This window comes from Sphaerodactylus townsendi, linkage group LG16, assembly GCF_021028975.2.
Source record: "Sphaerodactylus townsendi isolate TG3544 linkage group LG16, MPM_Stown_v2.3, whole genome shotgun sequence".
Classification (NCBI taxonomy): Eukaryota; Metazoa; Chordata; class Lepidosauria; order Squamata; family Sphaerodactylidae; genus Sphaerodactylus; species Sphaerodactylus townsendi.
In genome coordinates, this window is record NC_059440.1 from 29549285 (window position 1) to 29565814 (window position 16530).

Sequence of the window (16530 nt, forward strand, 5' to 3'; positions counted from 1 at the left end):
GCTATTTAAGCAGCTTAATGGGCCCATTTTTTAAATAATTTTAACTTTGTCCCTGGGTTGGAAATAATTACATGCTGGCCAAGCCAATTCTATTTCACAGAGATTTGTTGGTATGTAATTAATTTTTTTTTCTACTGCTGATGCATTTATGATTCACCTTCTAAGCAGACATGAAATCCAAGAAGGGGACTGCAGAACCAGCTAGAAGTAATTGTGGGCAAGAAAATACGCTTTCCGTCTCAAGCAGTTTGAGACGCAAGCCCAGAGGAATCCCAGCTCTTTGGGGCTGGACAAGCACCCATCCTAGGAAGGGCTGTAAGGCAGCCCAGAGAGCCTCTTGTCTGCAGAGTCCCCTCTTCCTTCAGTGGGAGGCCGCTGTGGCATCTGCCGCCAGCCCTCTGGGCTGTGTGTGTGTGTGTGTGTGTGTGTGTGTGTGTGTGTGTGAGAGAGAGAGAGAGAGAGAGAGAGAGAGAGGGTGCCAGCTCATCCTCTCTGAGGCAGCTGAGTGGTTGGTACAAGAGTCCATCTGGAAGGATAACTGAATTCCAAGCAAAATGAGAGCGCTCCCCAAAATCCTGTCACAATATTTATTCTATAGATTTATATACCGTGTATGTACAATCTCTTCCCTGCCCTGAGAACTGACATGAGCAAATTATCTAAGAACTGCAAAGATCTAAGAACTAACATGAGCAAATCGTTGCAATGGGATAAACAGATGCAGAAAAGGAATGGACTCAGAGTCAATCAATGCCCTTGAGTCTACGGTACACACATATTATTGTTGCAAGATAAAACTCAGATATATATATATATATAAACTCTTCAAGGGCCAACAGGGTTTAATAAGAGGTGATGGGTCTCCAGATGGTCTGGTTTGGGCCCGTTACGCCTGTCTGTAACAGAACAGGCTGGTGTATTTTCAAAATGTGACCAAAATACAATAGCCTCAGTTTGGTCATTTTATCTATTTGGGAGAGTTCAAGCTTGATTTGTTGCAGAACCCACTTATTTGTCTCTTTGCCAGTCTGTGGTACCCCTGCCCCGCATGGAACGCCATGCCACACCCCTGCCACGCCCTCGCCATGCCCCACAGGGGGCGCCCCTGGTGCGTCGCACCCCCCCTTTCCCCTTGGAGCTACGCCTCTGGTTCCAGCTCTTCACTATGTTCTGCCAGTAATGTGGTGCCATCAGTATATATCACATTTTAATGCTCCCTCCACCAATTTTCACTCCACCTTCATCCATATCTAATTTAGTTACCCTTGATCTATTCTGCATATTGATTGAAGAGATAGGGAAGTAAAATTCAACCTTTTCTGTTTTTTTCCATATTCTGTCCTGATAGTAGCCTGTTGTCCAGAGTATATAGGTTGTACATTTAAACCATCTAGTGTGGTGGAACACCCACTTCTTTTAACCCCAATCAAAGATTTTCATGAGTCACACAACCAACAGCTTACTGCAATGTGTGAAAAACAAACGGATTTTCTCTGAAATTCTTGCAATTTGAGTATGAATCGAGATGAATTCAAAACCGTAAACCAAGAAATGGGATGACGAAACATTGCACTCTTGTTCTGCAGCTGATCTCCTGCTGCGTACAGAAGACCTGCTCAAACTCCGCTTTGACTTCTGTAGCCCCTGAATATTGATTTTTTGCTTTAAGGTGTAATTTATTTTTTTAAAAAAACCATATAGAGGTTACAGCCGTTGGTGTTTCATGGCCTTTGTCTGTGTTCTGCTCAGGTGATTATGGGTGGAGGACGGAAGTACATGTTTCCCAAGAACACCAGTGATGTGGAGTATCCAAACGAGGAGAAGTATAGGGGGACTCGGCTGGACAACAGAAACCTTATTGGGGTCTGGAAGGAGCAGAAGCCCAAAGACAAGGTTTGTGTGGTGCTGGGCTACCAGGATTGCTGGGAACGAAGCTCAGCATTAGACAATAAGCTCATCACTTCATAGATGCCAGGCCTCAGATCAGACCGAGTTCCCAGTATTTCCGCAGGGCAGAGGGGATGGCAGTGCTAGGAAAGGCTTCCTCCTGAGATCCCAAAGAACTGTTGTGATGTATTAGATTCTATTGGCTTGCATCCACCGGAGGTTTCCACAAATGGAAGACATTTTATTTATTTATTTATTTATTTATTCATTCATTCATTCATTCATTCATTCATTCATTCATTCATTCATTCATTCATTCATTCATTGGAGAAAGAGGGATCCACAGGAACAGTGTGGGGCGGGGCGTGGGGCGGGGTGGGGCGGTGTCCACAAGTCTGCAGCAGCTGGGAATGAGCCACAATTGCCCTCCCCCCCAGTCCACAGAGCTCTTCCATGGAATCAAAGCCATTCTATATAATAGTGTACACTCACAATGGATCTTAGTATTTCACTAGATGAGTGCGATTATTGCAGGTTCCCTGCTGATGCCATGTTGTATTAATTGTGCTTCTGTGCGGCAATTGTGCTCATATTGAAGGCTGAGCCCCTTGCATCTCTGCAGGGGGTTTGCCTCAGCACAAGGTCATACAAACCACTGAAGGCATCTACCCGTGACTGTGGAGATGGGGGATGCACTCACTTTGGCACTCTACTATGGGAGGGAATAGGCGCAGATGCTCAGTGTGTCACAGAAACATACTCTCTCTCTAAGCTCTTTGCTCCATAATACTTTAGCACTGGCTTGAAGCGTACTCTCTGGCGGCAAGAACCCTCTCCTGGTTTCCATCACCCTACCTGTCTGCTCAGTTTCAAAAGGCCCAACAGGCTGCTCTCCATTTCCACCAAAGTTTGATTATGGGTTTGAGATGGGGCAGCAGAAGGCTGTGGAGGTGACTAGAAATCTGTTCCAAGTGTCAACTCTTGACTCTGGAGCACAGTTTGTCAATTAACTGCAGAAGAAAAGTGTGACCCTCCAGGCAGAGTTTCTAACTGACCCCCTCAGCTCCGGATTTTTCTTGTAAAAGGAATCCTATTGAGACCATCTAGATCAGTGTTTCCCAACCTTTTCGAGGTCAGGGTACCCTTGACCTCACTCTTCATATCTCACGGTACCCCTGCTGCCACCCTCCACCTTCCCCTCCCATTGCCCCTGCTTGCCACACACCCCACCTTCCCCTCCCAGGGTGAAGGGTAGCACTGGGGGGGGGGGGGAAGTGGTTGCTGACCTTGTGGTAGGCCCTGCCCCCTGGGCCAGCTCCATGTCATTGCTGGTGCCGGTGGGACACCACAAAAATTAGGGGGGCTGGTAGTGTTGCTGCGGTACCCCTGGGACACGCTCACGGCACCCCTGGGTACCACGGAACCCTGGTTGAGAATGGCTGATCTAGATATAGAAGCTGTTTTCATCCAAGGTTCATGATTTTGGAACTGAGAAAGTACCTAAAAATCTCTGACAATATGTTTCTTCTCCTGTGAAGAGCAGAGAGGAAGGCTCAGGATATAATAGAAAGGGGCGCTTATACGAGAGTTTCTCCTCCTTATCTCTATTAATAATTGCTGTAGAATATTTTAGCAGTCTGGATCACTGATTCTCCACAAAGCGCTGATGCCCAGGTTTTACAGCAGTGGAAGTGACGCTTAAAGAGGACGCATCTATCATTCCAAAGTGCTGAGCAGGGATTTGAGCACCCAGGCCTCCCCAGTTTAAGCCTAACACTGCAGAACCACAGGGAGAATGACAGGAAATACTGACAAATATAGCCTTCATTCACTCCCCCTGTAGACCCATCCCTTGGAACAGCTAACACAACTCTTGCTACAAGCAGGGCAGAGACCCAACATCCTGGATCGTTAGGCCATCCACCTTGTGGTGAGGATTACTACCATAGGACAGCTAGTTCCCCTACTGATGGGCCGGTGTTGATAGGAAAGGCAGTTCTGGAACATGCAGCTACCCCTGGTATGGCCCCCGAATTCTCCACATCAGGACAGAGGGAATGGATGAAGGGAGGATTTGGTACCAGTGGAAACTTCTCTCAGCTGCCATTGGTTATGATAACCTGCAGGGGCACAGACCACAGGAAATGTCTGAGGTTAAACTGGAGTAACCTCTGACATATGTAATAAACTGTGTCTGTATGTTCAGAGCATGTGGTCACGGAGGCCACTGACAAACACGGAGCGCCTCCCGTTTCCTCCACTATGGTGAGATGTTGTCCCTTTCCCTGCAGAGAGCCCATTATGTGTGGAACCGGACGGAGCTGATGAACCTGGATCTGGACAAAGTTGACTATTTATTGGGTGAGTCTCCAACCAGAGGTGGAGGTCGTGAGTTTGGAAGTTTGACCACATTTCTGTATTCTGGGAGATAACATTTAGCTTTCCTGGGCTCCTTTGACCCCCCCCCCCCACAGCAGCTGACCCTGTGGCTTCCCAGTGGCTCTGAGCCCATCTGGTTCTCCTTTCTGCCTTGGAACCAGGAGGGTTTTGAGTCAGAATGGGAAACAACCCCTGGAAAGAAGGGGCAGAAGGTGGCTGAAAGAAATGCTGTGAATTCTGCAACACACACACACACACACACACACACACACACACACACACACACACACACACACACTCACTCACTCACTCACTCACTCACTCACTCACTCACTCACTCACTCACTCACTCACTCACTCACTCACTCACTCACTCACTCACTCACTCACTCACTCAGAATATGGAACTGAAGGGCAGTGAATGAAAGCCCAGTCCTTGTGGTGGTTCAAGAGGAAGGGCAAGGGAAAGCCAAAGATGGAGGCCCTTGAAAGCCACTTTTGGCTGCCCCTGAAACAATAGGCCACACCAAGGCCGACCAGACCTCCTTGCTCTGAGGGATGCCTAGAGCATACCTGGAAGGCCTGTTGTGGGATCATGGACCATGATATCAACCTGCCCCGCCATCTAAAGCCTTTGAGGGTTGCTGGCAGATGTCTGACAGCCAAACCACGCACGGCCACTGCCACCTGACACGTTGAGATCTTAGACATGTTGAGTGGCTCACTTGAGAGCTGGATTTTCACACCACCCAGCCCCATTACTGAGCTACTTGGGACAATGTGGGCTGTCTTAATACAACCAGATTTAACCTTGTTTTAGCAAAGCAGAGTAAGAACAGAAGATGTACGTCATTACTTGCAGCGGAGGGATAAAAAAGCAGGAAAAGAACACAAAAGAATTTTTTAAAGTCTGAAAATAACACAGAAAGCTAACAGAACCTGGCTAAATTCATTTCCTAGCTTAATGGCTTATCGTTTTCCATCAATCCTGATTTGTGTGGGTCTGACCCAGTCGTGCCCAGCAAGGGACTCCTCTGCTTTTCCCTCGCTTGTCCCTTGCCTGTAGGATTCACTGTCCTGACAACAGGCCTTGCCTGGTGAATTAGAAACAGGGAGCTCATGAAGGCCAGGACGGGACTCACAGCACAGAGTCTGACAGGAAATGCCAAAATGCCTCCAAAAACTCATGCCTGAAACTGTAAGGTAGAACTTGGAGCTGAATGGGGCCACGAACAGTAACTCACTCGCATTTATTTCTGGTTTTCCCCCCATAGGCTTGTTTGAGCCAATGGATTTGATGTATGAACTGAACAGGAACAATGAAACAGATCCTTCCCTGACGGAAATGGTGAAGGTGGCCATCAAAATCCTCCAGAAGAATCCCCAAGGTTTCTTCTTGCTGGTGGAAGGTGAGAGATGGAGGAGGAGGAGGGTGTGCAGAAAGAGGGGACTGGGCAGCCCCACATGGGTGCGCTGGAGGCCAGCAGCTGCTGGCTTTTGAGAAGGTTCTGCAGAGGGCATTCTCAGCAAGCAGCCCCATCCAGAACAAAAGAACATAAGAACAAGCCTGCTGGATCAGACCAGAGTCCATCTAGTCCAGCTCTCTGCTACTCACAGTGGCCCACCAGGTGCCATTGGGAGCTCACGTGCAGGATGTGAAAGCAATGGCCTTCTGCTGCTGCTGCTGCTGCTGCTGCTCCCGAGCACCTGGTCTGCTAAGGCATTTGCAACCTCAGATCACGGAGGATCAAGATTGGTAGCCATAGATCGACTTCTCCTCCATAAATCTATCCAAGCCCCTTTTAAAGCTATCCAGGTTAGTGGCCATCACCACCTCCTGTGGCAGCATATTCCAAACACCAATCACACGTTGCGTGAAGAAATGTTTCCTTTTATTAGTCCTAATTCCCCCCCCCCCCGCCCCCAGCATTTTCAATGAATGCCCCCTGGTTCTAGTATTGTGAGAAAGAGAGAAAAATTTCTCTCTGTCCACATTTTCTACCCCATGCATAATTTTATAGACTTCAATCCTATCCCCCCTCAGACGTCTCCTCTCCAAACTAAAGAGTCCCAAACGCTGCAGCCTCTCCTCATAAGGAAGGTGCTCCAGTCTCTCACTCAGACAGCTGTACCTGGAGAGACGGCTTAATGAGGGAGTGGCTTAATGAGGGAGTGGCTTAATGAGGGAGTGGCCTGCCCTGTTATTGAGTGGCCGAGAGTCTCTGGGTGACTTCTGCTGCTGTTCCTTTTGCAGGGGGCAGGATTGACCACGGCCACCACGAAGGGAAAGCCAAGCAGGCGTTGCATGAAGCAGTGGAGATGGACCGGGCCATTGGGCTGGCTGACGTCATGACCTCGTCACAGGAAACCCTGACTGTTGTTACTGCTGACCACTCCCACGTTTTCACTTTTGGGGGCTACACGCCCCGCGGCAATCCGATTTTTGGTATGTTTCACTCACACCAGCTGACTTGGGGGTAATTTGCTGCCGTCAACAGAGAGCCCTGTGGACACGGGTAGCTTTTTTTAGAATGCTGTTTTATAAAAATCGCCCATTCTGTCTTAGCAGTCTGGTGGGCATCTGAGAAGGAAGTGGGGAGAGCCGGCCAGCAGGCTGAACAAGAGCTCGCTGGGAGTTCTCGCCCGTTGTTTTCTTACCCCAGAACCTGCCGGCTTCCTTCCATTATCTCTTCTCTTCACCGCCAAGCCTTTTCTGTTTGCCTGTCCCCTCCTTTCTGCTTCCTTTTTCCTTGTTGTTCCTCCTAGTCTTTACTCTGTCCTTGCCCATTCCACTCTCAGAGTTCGCTGCAGATGTCCCAGTGACCCCGTGGTGTAGAATGACACAGCCACAGTGAAACGTGTATGTGCTTGTTGGTTCTGTCAGGCCTTGAACGGTGCGTGTTCTCTTTCCTTGCCCTAGGACTGGCCCCCATGCAGAGTGACGTTGACAAGAAACCGTTCACCTCTATCCTCTATGGAAATGGCCCCGGATACAAAACAGTGGCCGGAGAGAGAGAGAACGTGTCCTGGGTGGACTTTGGTGAGTACGGGGCCAGCAGGGGCTACCTCCGCTCGTGGCCATGTTTCACTTCAGGTGGGATCATGATGCTGGTTTTCAAACCCGGAGCCTAGGATTGCCAAGGATTGCCAACTCTTGCTTGGGAAATTCCTGGAAATTAGGGAGTGGAGTCTGAGGAAGGTGGGATTTGGAGAGGACAGCAGGGTATGATGATGCCTTCCAAAAAAGGCATTTCCTCCAAGGGACCTGCTTTCTGGGGGCCAGTTGTAATCCTGGGGGATCTCTAGTCCTGCTGTCAACCCTACCAGAGCCAGCTATTTCATGGCCATTGAAACTGTATGCTGCCCACCTGTTTAGTGTTGCAAGAAAGAGGGGAAGGTACAGGTGGGTTTGGGATTCCTGACATGCCGTGGATTTCACTCATTTTACTCCCTTTCTTCTCTCTCTTTCTGTGCAGCTCACGCCAACTACCAGGCACAGTCTGCCGTTCCCTTGCGGCAGGAAACTCACGGTGGTGAAGATGTTGCCGTCTTTGCCAAGGGCCCCATGGCCCACCTCCTCCATGGCGTCCATGAGCAGAACTACATACCCCACGTGATGGCATATGCGGCCTGCATTGGCGAAAACAAAGGCCACTGCCATTCTGGTGCCCCCCACAGCCTGTCAGCACCGCTTGCCATGACCTCTGCTCTGATCTGCTTCCTCCTGCTTAGTCTGGTCTTCTGAGATGTGTCCTCAGACATTTCATTCCTCTTTAGGTGACCCAGGTGCCCCGACTGCCACAAATACAGGCTTCTGCTCCACTCTGAGACTTCCTGCACCTGCAGCACCTAATTTCGGTGAGCCCCACCAGAGCCGGCTGCTCAATACTTCAAAGCAACTATTTACTCTGTGCCGGAGCAGCTGGGGGTTTCTGTGCTAGACCACAAGGTCTGGGGGGTCTGAGTGATGGAGGTCCCTGGACTTGATGGGTTAGGATCTGGGCTGGCCACAACAGTTGCAAAGGCAGGAATGTTTTTTGCATATAATTTCCTGCATGAAGATAACAAAGCTCCGGGCTCCGTTGGGAGGAAGGGGAGAAGGCCTGCCCTGCTGCCCTCTCTTTTCCTCTGCTTTGCCAAAGCGTTTCTTCAAGGAAAGTTCCATCTGTTGTCATAAAGACCTTGACTCCAAGCGCTTCTGAAACTCAGGCGGTCCAAAAGATAATGTGTTATCTATCAACTGTCCCCTTAACCCATTCTACTTATACTTGCTGAGTCCACATTTTGTTGCCGATTTACTTGCAAATTGGAAGCATCGTCTCCTTCAGGCAAAGGTCTCGCAACCTGCCCCTGAACTTTGGCACAAAATAGCAGAGGAACTTGCAACATGAGGAAATCACATCAGTCTTATAAGACAAACCAAACCAAGGGCTGCATACAGACATACACAGAATCAGGAATTGCTGCATTCTTGAAACAAACTCACCGCATTCGTTCATTTGTGACTCCTTCCCATCACAAGGCCTAAACCTCTGCAGGATCAAGCTCAGGGAAAATCAGGTCTAATAGTTTGCACAGTAACAGCAGCGTGTGCATTGTTCTGACTGGCTAGTGCATGTGCTACCATGAATCCCCTTTCCTAGAGCAGTTCTGCAGCATGTCAAGGAATTATCCCTTGGTTAAAATAAGGAAAGAAGGGGACATCTGATGGCTTTAATGTATAACTGGCACTTGGAAGAAATAAAAAGGCAGTTGTCTTGAACTTGGGGGGTGAGAAGCAAGACAGATAGCAGCATGGAACTGCTAGTAAGTGTATCTGTCCAATGAGTTGTGAAGGAGATTGGAAAATGGGTCCAGTCCATAGGAGAAAAAAAAATCCACAATGTGGGTCTGTACGTCCCCCCTGACAACCAGCTACTCTATGCAATCTTTTTGGAAAGTGTTTGTTTCTTGATTTACCTAGAACACCTCCTTAAATTTAGACTTCGTACCAAGTATCCATTCATCTCCATATTCTTCTCTGATGCAATAGAAGCTGCTCGAACAACAAAACTGGAAAAGACCTGGAGGTTTCAACTAGCCCCACACACCCTGGCAAAACCCTTCACATTCCAACCCCTTTTCAATGATCAATACATGATTCCATTGATCTACTCATTGCAATGTGCCTTAAAAAGGAACAAGGAGTGAACAAGGAATACGACATTGGAGCAGAGGGGAGACCATCAAAGAAGTCCCTGAGGGCTCAAACAAGCAGCCTCCTTCCAACAGGAGAAACTAGCCAGCAATTCATCCAACCACCAACCTTCCGTACCATTCCAGTCTACCTGAGCACCCAGGTGTCAACAACGGCCTCCTCTGGCATCTCAGGGACATTAAAAAGCAACAACAACGCACTGCACACTCACAGTAGGAAAAGCCCATCTTTTTGATCATGCAAGCTGAGGAGTGAGGGACTCCTCCCCACCCTGAAATAACCAGCCACTTCTGCAGGCCGTGCCCTTGCGGGAAGGCAGAGGGTCTGAGGATCTCTGCGCAGGGCAGCCCTTGGCCCCTTGCCCTCTGGGCACAGAAGAGCCACACAGAAGAGCCCATTTCTGGGAGTCTGATGTCAGGCAGAGGATGTGCTGATTGACGTTAAGAGATGACAGCATCCCATGGTGGCTGTTGCAAGAGTCCCTAAACTGATTGACTTTGTGTTGACTGTTCACATATTTTTTTAAAGGTGTTAAAAAAAATAAAACTATTTTGGAACACTTGGAACTGTAACTGACTGTTCTGAAGCAAATGGGCACCTCCTGGGGCATCCGGGGTTCCAGAGCCACCGGGTTCCAGAGCCACACGCTACTTGAGGGACAGAAAGGAATGAGAGAGCGTTTGTCTCTCTCTTCTGCTGTGAAGTTCAGGCTGTGTTTCCATGCGGGAGGGTTCCTGCTCTGAAAAGCTGCGCCCGTACATACCAAGTAGGTTCTTTTCAAAGCACACCTCTCTGTCCAAGGCTGCAGCGTCCGTCCAGTGGCTGGGCCTGGATCTGAGCTCATCCTTCTGGCTTGCGCGCTCTGGATTTTAATTAGGACAGCGGAAAGAAATGTTCCAGCAACTTGCTGGAGGCTGCTCACAAATGTCTCTCTCTGCCAGATTTACACACTTTCCCAGCTCACCATGTGAGTTTATTAATTTCCTGTCAGTCAATAAAATCGAGTTAGCCCATCAGTTGGGTGCCCGGGGGAGATGCTCCCGCGCTGGACGTCACATCCCAATGAGCACCTCTCAAATGCGCTGCCTGCTTGGCTGAGGAAAGTCTCGTTGATTGGAACGGGCGTTCGGGGAGCTTTCCGGAGCCCCGGGGAACAGATCAGTACATTGCAGTGCTGAAGTCAAAGTCTGTCCCAGGTGGCCAGCTCAAGGTTGACTCCGCCTCCCATCCTTTTGAGGTCAGTAAAACAAGGACCCAGCTTGCTGGGGATAAAGGGTAGATGACCCGGGAGGGGAACAATGGCAAACCACCACCACCCAAAACATAGTCTGCCTAGTAATTGTCATGATGTAATATGGCCCCATGGGTCAGTAATGAGCCAGAGATTGCACCGGGGGCTACCTTTATCTTTCACTGAGGGAAATATTTTGTGTGTGTATGTGCAGCAGTAATATATACAATACCACGCAAACATCTGACGGAAATAGAAACGGCCCCTGGAAACATGAAGAATGTTTCGTTGGCTGGCTGTGTTCAAAGTGGCAAACCTTGCAGCAGCCTTGGGTCTGAATGCTTCCACATCACAGACAACTGCGGCAGTGAAAAAGATGCGGGGGGGGGGGGGCGGCCTCCTGGGGGTTTCAAGGCCCTCGCTGGGTTTCCTCCTCAGTCCCCGTCCTGCCTGGGGAGGAAATCCAAAAGGAGCAGCAGCTGATTGATGGCCGCCACTCTGTTTGCCCAGGGTCCGGGTGCACAAAGCAGCCCTTTCTGACGGCACCACCTGCTCCCACAAACAGACCCGGAGATAGCTGCAGCCTCTGTCTGATTCTGAGGAAGCCATCCAGGCAAGGTGAAAGCCCTTGCTATGCAGCGGAGGCTCTGGTGCCCTTTGGGATAATAGGAGGGTCAGGTGTGAGGCAGGGGAAACGGGGACACATCCAAGCAGACTCCTGTTGCTTCCTTGTGTGTCAGTTTGCTTAGGCCCCCGGCCAGGAAGCATATCTGGGCAGCAGCTGCGTTCTGGCAGCCCCCTGTGGAAAGTCAAGTAGCTCCGGAAGACGGTCCGTGCTGACTCAGCAGCCTCCTGGTGCCTCTGCAAAGCATCCTGAAGAGGAGATGTCCTGGGGGCAGCCTTGGGTGAGGACAGGTATCCTTAGTTGCTTCTCTGGGAAAGATCACACCAAGCAGAGATCCAAAATGCTGCTGTAAATCTCACATGGAATGGGTACAGGAGCATCCACAAGCAATACCCAGCCAATACATGGACTTAAAGGGGTGTGTGTGTTAACTGCTGTCAAATTGCTTCTTACTCGGGTAGCCCTATGAATCAATGTCCTCCAAAGTGTCTGATCGTTAACAACCTTGTTCAGGTCTCGCAAACTAAAGCCTGTGGTTCTGGTGGGCTTTCCGGGCAGTGTGGCCGTGGCCCCTAAAGGCTGTGGCCACCTCCATAGAGCCGGCCCTTCTCATGTTGGGCCTTCCTCTTTTCATTCTGCTGCCTCCGACCTTTCCGAGCATTTACTGTCTTTCCCTGAGACTCCTCTTCCCATTGTGTGACTAAAGTATTCATCACACCAGCAACACACTTCAGAAGGTTCTATTTTCTTCCTGCCAGCGTTCTTCATCGTCCAGATTTCACACCCATGTGTAGTAATAGGGAATACGACAGCATGAATTAACTTGATCCTGGTTGCCAGTGACACACTCTTGCACTTAAGAATCTTTTCTAGCTTAAAGGCAGAGATTTACATCAAAGGAACTCCAAGTGCCCTCTGCCACCGTGATGGCTATGGAGACGCTCCTGCCACTCAAACAAAGCCAAGGACGCTGCTCGGCACGTGGTGTTCATGTAACCCCCATGCTCACAATGGGTTGACCCAGAAAGGGGTGGAGACTCAAAGCAGCAGAAGGCTGCAGAGCTCATGTAGTTTGGAGGAGACAAGGCTACCCAGACTCGGACCTTGGTTTGTATAAGCCCTTAACACCTTGTTAAGGGTTTCTTTTTGTGGTTGTAATGGGTGAGAGTTCTCCTGGAAACCTTCATCATGTTGAATCCTGTTCATCAAGCCCTTGGAGTCTTCAGGAGCCAACCCGCTTGCAAAGAAGAATTGGACTTGGCAATATCAGAAGACTGTAAATATAAGGACTTGAAAATGCAACTTGAACAGGACCTTGAAGTGTGATGTTAAATGTTGATGTTATATATTATATGTTAAGAAAGTAAACCATTTTGTTTTTAAAATTTGTTGTTGCAAACTCATTCCAAGTTCTGCCCCACAGAACCCACAGATAGAGGTTACATTCACAGAGAACCTCCCTGCCTCTTCTGAAAGCTTATCATTCATCTACTTCACACAAAGCAAGAGAGCCTCAGCACCTGTGCAAAGGGAGCCAGGTAACTACGTGCCATCAGTGAGCAAGTGCACAAACCAGTGACAGGAAGCTGACAGGTGAAGGAGTTGTGGCTTGCACCAAATTTCTGAATAGAAACTTCCTTCTGAATGTGATGCCAGAGTGTGATAACGGTGGGGTGGGGGCTCTAACCCTTTAAAGTTTCACCAGCTAAGCCTTCAATTGGAGCAGTAATGGCGTAGTGGTTAAGAGCAGGTGCATTCTAATCTGGAGGAACCGGGTTTGATTCCCCGCTCAGCCGCTTGAGCTGTGGAGGCTTATCTGGGGGATTCAGATTAGCCTGTGCACTCCCACACAGGGCAGCTGGGTGACCTTGGGCTAGTCCTTGGAGCTCCCTCTCAGCCCCAGTCACCTCACAGGGTGTTTGTTGTGAGGGGGGAAGGGCAAGGAAATGTGGGGTCCCCCCAGCTGGCCTGAAACTGTGGCTGCAGCCTGTGCTCAGGCAAGGCAGCCTCATCTCAACCAGGGCTCAAAGTCTGCCGTGCCTCCCCCTGTCCTGTGGCACTGATGGCTGGCAAATTCCCACTGCTTAGGAAGGGAGACTTTGGAGGTGCCTCTTCTCTGCTTCTCATATTTTGCCCACCTCTGTCAGCTGACTGTGGGGAAACCTCCTCAATCAAGTTGGTGCACCCCCCCATACTTCTGGTGATGCAAAAACCAAAACACAAACCCATCATCCAAAACCCACCCAAGCACCAGCTGTTGGTGCGTCCCCTGCAGCCTTCTCCTCCTGCCTCCGTCTCAGAAACAACTTCTAGAGGCTCAGGAGTCAGCCGGAACGACAGCTGAGGTGTCCAGCATGACATCAGGAGACCTTCAGGGGACTTTGCACCATCTGCTTAGCAGTGGAGTCAGCCCCAGCTTGCATGAACCCCCCCCCCCTGCACCCAAGACAGGCCACCCCTGACGATGGATTGGCCTGGCCAGTGGCAGAGCTATCTTTGAAACTGTTTTGCCCCTGGAATGCCTTGTGGTCTTGTGGTTTCTCAGTGAGGGCTCCAGACCAGTCTTGGAGGCTGTGGAACATGAAACAGCTTTCTGTTATTTTTGGGAGGGGGGAGGGGGGTTAATTCTGGAATATATTGAGAATCAACAGGGAGGCTGCAGAGGGAGCGGCCAAGCGGCCACGGAGCCAGCCTATTTATTTGTGCTGTCCAATTTTTAAAAATATCAGAGTCTACTGACAGGAACCCACCTGAAATATCCTTTCAGCAAACATCCTACACCCAGCCTCATTAGCCAGGGTTCAGACTCGGAGGGCCTCTGCGGCTCTTTTTATTTTTTTCTTTTGGAGTTTGCTGACCCGTGCATAAAAGCTCAGATTGGGGCTCAGGTCAAGAGGGCTACACTTCCAGATGGTATGGAATGGCATGCAATAGCCAGTGGCCCACGGCTATCCACCATTGCCTGTTTACCCAGCTGTAGGAGAGCCCAGGAGATGTCCACTAATTGCTGGACAGCCCCTAGGAGTGCTCAGTAGCCAACTGGCAGGGCAGCTACCAGGGGTCTATGGCAGGAAACAGCCACTAAACTTCACTGGGATGTGGACGGAGACGCAGAACAGCCGCAGCCTCCACTACCAGCTCTGGTGGCTGTGAAGCAGAGGCTTTTGGAGAGGAGGAGGATCCAGGAGCCTGCTGGGCTTCCAGGGGGTGATAGAAGGGCAGGGCTCTCTCTCTCTCTCTCTCTCTCTCTCTCTCTCTCTCTCTCTCTCTCTCACACACACACACACACACACACACACACACACACACACACACACACACACACACACACACACACACACACACACACACACACACACACACACACACACACACACACACACACACACACACACACACACACACACACACACACACACACACACACACACACACACACACACACACACACACACACACACACACACACACCAGGCCTGTGAGAAAGGCTCCCCCAGGTCCCACAGCCAATGTCCCAGTCTGCTGCAGGTAACACTTCTTCAGATTTCTCTTCCGTTGGGGAGGGGAGGAGGATCCTGCTGGGAGCGTCCACCCTTCCCTCGGTGGGCACCAGACCTCCCAGCCTGGGCGGTGATTCATGCGCTTGGAGTGGAGCACGAGACATTTCCCAGAAATGCCATTATTACAAAAGAAAACAAACCAGAAATTAGTGGAAGTAAAATCAGGATTTCCAACCAGCGCTGACATATTTCAGAAGTGCTCCCACAGAAGTGAAAACCTTCTCAGTTTCTGGCTGCTCAAATGGGTTTTCTCAAATGTCCAGCCAAAACACGCACTTGGTGGAGAGGAGGCAGAGTTCAAGACATGATAAAGCAGGAACAACCAAAGCCACAAGATTGCACGGCACCAGCTCTGGAGGAGGATGCCTGGTCCCATTTCCTTCCACACATCAGAAACCACTTTCCTAAGAATCAAAGGAAATTTTCAAAAAAACACCATTTTACAGCCCAACTTTATGTCCTGCTATTCAAATTTTAAAATGGATAAGGTCAGATGTCACAGGCCCTGCAACAGGGTCACAGTGTTAGATTCTGAGCGCTTCCTGTGCATTGCCAAACAATGGCCAAGTGGCAGTGTAAGACTGAGCACGTGCCCCAAAGTTCAAATATTATCCAAAACCAAGGTCAGGTTGAAGCCTGTGCTCAACAGAACCATGTGCTGTTACGTGGCCTTTCTAGTGTGGTCTCTAGACATTAAAGTGACCACCAAAATAAATAGTAAGAGTTAAAAGAACCAAGACACTTGGCCCAAACAGGCCAGAGAATCAGGTCACAGAGATGTTATTGTGGAAAACTTTAACAGAATGTGACGCTCTTTGTTGAGTGGATGCTTGGCTGTAAGACCACTTTCTTCTCCTCCATTAAGATACCCCCAATTTTGATTCCCAGTCTCCTCTTGTTCCTAAAAGGCACCCCCCTATGGAAAACCTAAAGGGGCAATGGGGATTGTCTTGGCTTCCTAGGTTTCACAAGGCGCTTCTCACCACCATGAGCGGAGCACATTCCAGCACAAAGGCAAACCCCACAGTTCCAGGGCATGTATGACACAACCACATACCCTGCTGCTTCAAGGGATGTTTTCATCATAAGGGGAAAGCATCACCTCCACTCCAGCTACAATCTACCTTCACTTCAGTTCTTTGTCAGTATGCTAAAGATACCCATCAGTGACCTCACCTTGGAATGTCAGGTGCCATTTTCACTCTTTCTGCTGAATTTGGGTGGCTGATATCTTCAACTTGCCCAGTCAAAGTCAAAATGTATTTGTTGGGCCAGTCCTGATCCTGGGAAAGCCACACCTCATGCCAAACTATGGAATTTCCATGCCCCCCCCCACAAAGGGACTAGCCCCGTGGTGGCGAACCTTTGGCACTCCAGATGTTATGGACTACAATTCCCATCAGCCCCTGCCAGCATGGCCAATTGGCAGGGGCTGATGGGAATTGTAGTCCATAACATCTGGAGTGCCAAAGGTTCGCCACCACTGGACTAGCCCAGGTCTGTGAGAATGTCTGCCAGGTTCCTCCAGCTACCTGAACACCCCTGCAGGCCCCTCTCTATGGGACTGCTGCTCTCAACTTAGTATCCACCTTGGATCAGGTAGCATTTTCCATTTTCCCTCTCCTGTCCACACCTCTGCCTTCTCATTCCC

General features: G+C 49.7%; 1 protein-coding gene across 2 annotated transcripts in view; it reads left to right on the forward strand.

Annotated features, from left to right (window-relative positions):
* ALPL (alkaline phosphatase, biomineralization associated) overlaps positions 1–10023 on the forward strand; it is a 28212-nt gene extending 18189 nt beyond the window's left edge. For both annotated transcript variants that reach the window (XM_048519308.1, XM_048519309.1), the window contains 6 exons: positions 1750–1893; positions 4179–4248; positions 5541–5675; positions 6521–6712; positions 7187–7306; positions 7743–10023. In XM_048519308.1, coding sequence (XP_048375265.1) covers positions 1750–1893; positions 4179–4248; positions 5541–5675; positions 6521–6712; positions 7187–7306; positions 7743–8011 — 930 coding nt within the window. In that variant the 3' untranslated portion in view covers positions 8012–10023. The remainder of the gene's footprint in view (positions 1–1749; positions 1894–4178; positions 4249–5540; positions 5676–6520; positions 6713–7186; positions 7307–7742) is intronic.
* Positions 10024–16530: the final 6507 nt, after the last annotated feature.